Source organism: Cucumis sativus, chromosome 5 (assembly GCF_000004075.3).
Source record: "Cucumis sativus cultivar 9930 chromosome 5, Cucumber_9930_V3, whole genome shotgun sequence".
Taxonomy (NCBI): Eukaryota; Viridiplantae; Streptophyta; class Magnoliopsida; order Cucurbitales; family Cucurbitaceae; genus Cucumis; species Cucumis sativus.
In genome coordinates, this window is record NC_026659.2 from 11489675 (window position 1) to 11493007 (window position 3333).

The window sequence follows — 3333 nt, forward strand, 5'->3', positions numbered from 1 at the left end:
GGACCCAAGTGACTAAGCATACTAATAGCTATATTAAATGCAATAGAACAAAACATATTTCACCAAAGCTTTTGTACTCTCATGAACTTGAAGAAAATGATGACATCATAGTACAACAAATTTGTTCAAAGTTTAACCTAGCAGACCTATTTAATCGAAATGCGGCGACTCAAAAATCTCAAGTGATGTGTCCATGAGTGGGAGTAAATTGCATTTTGTTAAGTATGATATGAAATATGTACTCTTTTTCTTTCACTAAAATATTTTTTTTCATTGGGTTGTTTTCCTAATAAGGTTTTAACGAGTCATATTTCATATATATAATGGACATCTAATGGAGAGTATTATAAATCTTAGTAAAATAGATACCCATTATCCATTATGCTTAGTGTCCACATAGCCAAGTGTCACTCTCTCCCTCGTCAAACTCCTATGTCATGTGTCTTGAATATGTCAACTCTTAGTGTTAGTGACCATGTATTCCACCTCAAGCTTGTCAAATTGCTTATAAATAGTGACATTTTGTGGGTTTTGGAAGTCCCACGTATAGAAGAGAATTTCATGAAATTTGGAGAAAGCCGATAAAGTGGAAATTTTGAGAATTTATAAATTTTTTTATTTTATTATATATATATATATATATTATATTTTATTTCATTTTAATATTATACATGAGGCACACATGATACCTTTCTAAACTCTTATAGGACAAGGAATATCTATAAATTGATATGTGTCTATAAATTTTATGTTATAGTTTATGGTTCATTAATTTCTACATTTACTAAAAAAAAGAATCAAATAGAGCAATTTGTTTTAGTTAGAGGTAAGAAAAGTTAAAAGATGCAATGGAGAAATAGATTCTTAAACAATAATTAAAGTAAATTAAAGTTATAGTTATGGAAGTGAATTTGAAATTATGAGTTTTTAGAGAGAAGAAAGGGAAACTAAATTAAAAAGGAGAAGTAATAAAAGCCGTTTGTCGTCGGATGGGGTGGCAATCCAACGGCTAGCATGCCTTCACTTTCATGCCGATTGTCTCTTCTCTTCCCCCAACGAGTGCAATGATATATACTATATAGATATACACAACACAAATAAACACTCCCATGAATTCATTTTTGTTCATCAAACAAGAAAATAAAGAAAATTCCTTCAGATTCTTGTTTCCATTTTCACTTTAATCTTCTCTTCTCTTCTCTTCTTCGTTCTTCCTCCATTCCAGAGCTTAATCCAATTTATCCTCCGCTTTTTCTGTCTTCATCTACTGCTCGGAACAATCTGTAAGCATTGTATTACCTTTTACTGAATACGCAATTTTCTAACTCTTTTCTTTCGTTCTTGGTTTATTCTGAGTAATGAATCCACTTCTTAACTGTTTCTTGTGAATGTTTTGTGGATGTGGATGTGATTGATTGTTATACTGTGTACTGCGTTTCATTCGAGCTCGGTTATTTGAATGGCTGTTAAATTAATTAATTTGATTCTGAAATTGAATGAAATTTGTTTGAGAATCGGATGATTTTTGTTTTCTTTTTGCTTTTTATTTTGTGTTCTGTAGGTTGTATTTATGCCAATTTTTTAGTGAAGAGAAATGGAATCAAACTGGCTTGGTACGCTTTTGAATACGAAATTCTACACTTCTTGCGATCTGCATCCTAATCTCTGGCGAAATAAGAAAAGTAGATTCTGTATTGATTGTAGTGTTAGCTTCTGCAAGAATTGTACAATCCACGATCTTCATCGGCAGGTTAACATCTGGAAATATGTGTATCGTGAAGTTGTGCGTGTTCAGGACATGGAGAAATACTTTTGCTGTTCAGAGATTCATGTATTATACATTCTTTCCCTTATTACAACTACCTGTAAGATATCCATTAGTAGTCTTTCATAGAAAATATTCCCTTTGTTGCTGATCTTTTTGCTTTTATGCAGTTGAAATCATTGAGATTTTGGATATATAGACTTTTTTTTTTTCACAGTTTGTTAGACAAATTTATCTGGCTGTTAAACAATAGTAAATAATCGAATCGGAGATGATATTTTCTTGAGGAAATCTCACAAGCTTAATTTTGATTCTTACCAATGGAATGAATGAATGAATGTACGATATTTTTTAATTCAGTCCAGTTTTAGTAATAGGAATATAATAGAGTTTGTTTGTTCTCTGTTAACTTTGTCTTTCTTCTATGGTATTCCATCTCTTTGCCTCATAACTTGAAGCCCCATTTGCTTGATTCTGCAGCCATATAAAGTAAATGGTAAACTAGCTGTTCATATAAACTCATGTGGTCAATCTGTCGACACCAAATCGCCGAAGAGGAAGTCCAGTAATCCTTGTGAAGAATGTGGCAAACATATACATGATCCTCACCGCTTCTGTTCAATTGCTTGCAAGGTATAGAAATATAAAAACCTTATAACAACTTTGTTAACTAAGATCATATTGTAAGCAATTTTAATGGTGTAAGAACGTCAGGTTTGTGTGAACTCAAAGATCAAGGACCACAGTGTTGGAACCGTCGTATCTCTGAGCCAGGATTCCGGTAACTTATCGTTCAAGGACAACAAAAGAAGCCCAGAAACAAATGCAAGTGAATTGGAATCAACCATATCAATTGCAGAGTCCATGGAAGAGACCAAAACTAGCACTTCATCTTTACAACCAAGAAAACGAAGAGTAAAGAGCATCCCTCACAGAGCTCCATTTTTCTGATAAGATGAAGATGCAACATTTTGCCGTCTTCATTTTAACTTCCCTTGTGGCTCTCAAATGGTATGCTGCTTAATTTTTATTACTTCGACTCATAATTCATAGAATGCCTAGCAGTGAAGTGAAGTGATCAATATAAAATTCATGATCAAAATGCTCCTAAACCCCCACTTCTGCAATCTCTCTACTGCATGATTTTGGAATTTCTTTTAGCAGTTTTGACAAGATTAGTTTGGTAGAGAAAGCTTTTCCTAAACCGATATAATTTTTTTTAAGAAACTTACTTAGGTGCATCCATTTTTGTGCATATCATTTAATCTTATTCAATCATAATTTAGTTCTGTGTTAAACTCTTTAGTTTATATTATTGTGTAGTTTAAGGTGATGAGTTAATGGATGTATTTTGTTAAATATGTTTATTATTAGATTTTTGGTTTGAAATGGTTAAATATAGGTAGAGAAAAGTTGAAGAATAATGCAGTGGGGCATCTCACTCTCTCATAAGTGAAAAAAATAGAAAGAAATTTGATAGAAGGGATGCACCAACCCATCCCTAAAATTAGGATGTGGGTATGGGTGTTATTATTGATGAGAATGTTTGTGGTCTGTGGATGTGTTTA

The 3333-nt window shown here is 32.6% G+C and overlaps 1 protein-coding gene across 6 annotated transcripts; it reads left to right on the forward strand.

Moving 5' to 3' along the window:
* The first annotated feature begins 1082 nt into the window (after positions 1 to 1082).
* LOC101214401 lies at positions 1083 to 3063 on the forward strand. 6 transcript variants are annotated; one of them, XM_031885232.1, is made up of 5 exons: positions 1083 to 1283; positions 1562 to 1613; positions 1705 to 1865; positions 2246 to 2398; positions 2480 to 3063. In XM_031885232.1, exons 2-5 carry the CDS (start codon positions 1595 to 1597, stop codon positions 2714 to 2716), a joined length of 570 nt encoding a protein of 189 aa, XP_031741092.1. In that variant the 5' UTR covers positions 1083 to 1283; positions 1562 to 1594; the 3' UTR covers positions 2717 to 3063. The 6 variants fall into 6 exon arrangements, 5 of the variants coding, with proteins under 5 accessions (XP_031741092.1, XP_031741091.1, XP_031741093.1 ...); XM_031885234.1 differs by having other exon boundaries at positions 1086 to 1283; positions 1705 to 1831; XM_031885231.1 differs by having other exon boundaries at positions 1562 to 1831.
* Positions 3064 to 3333: the final 270 nt, after the last annotated feature.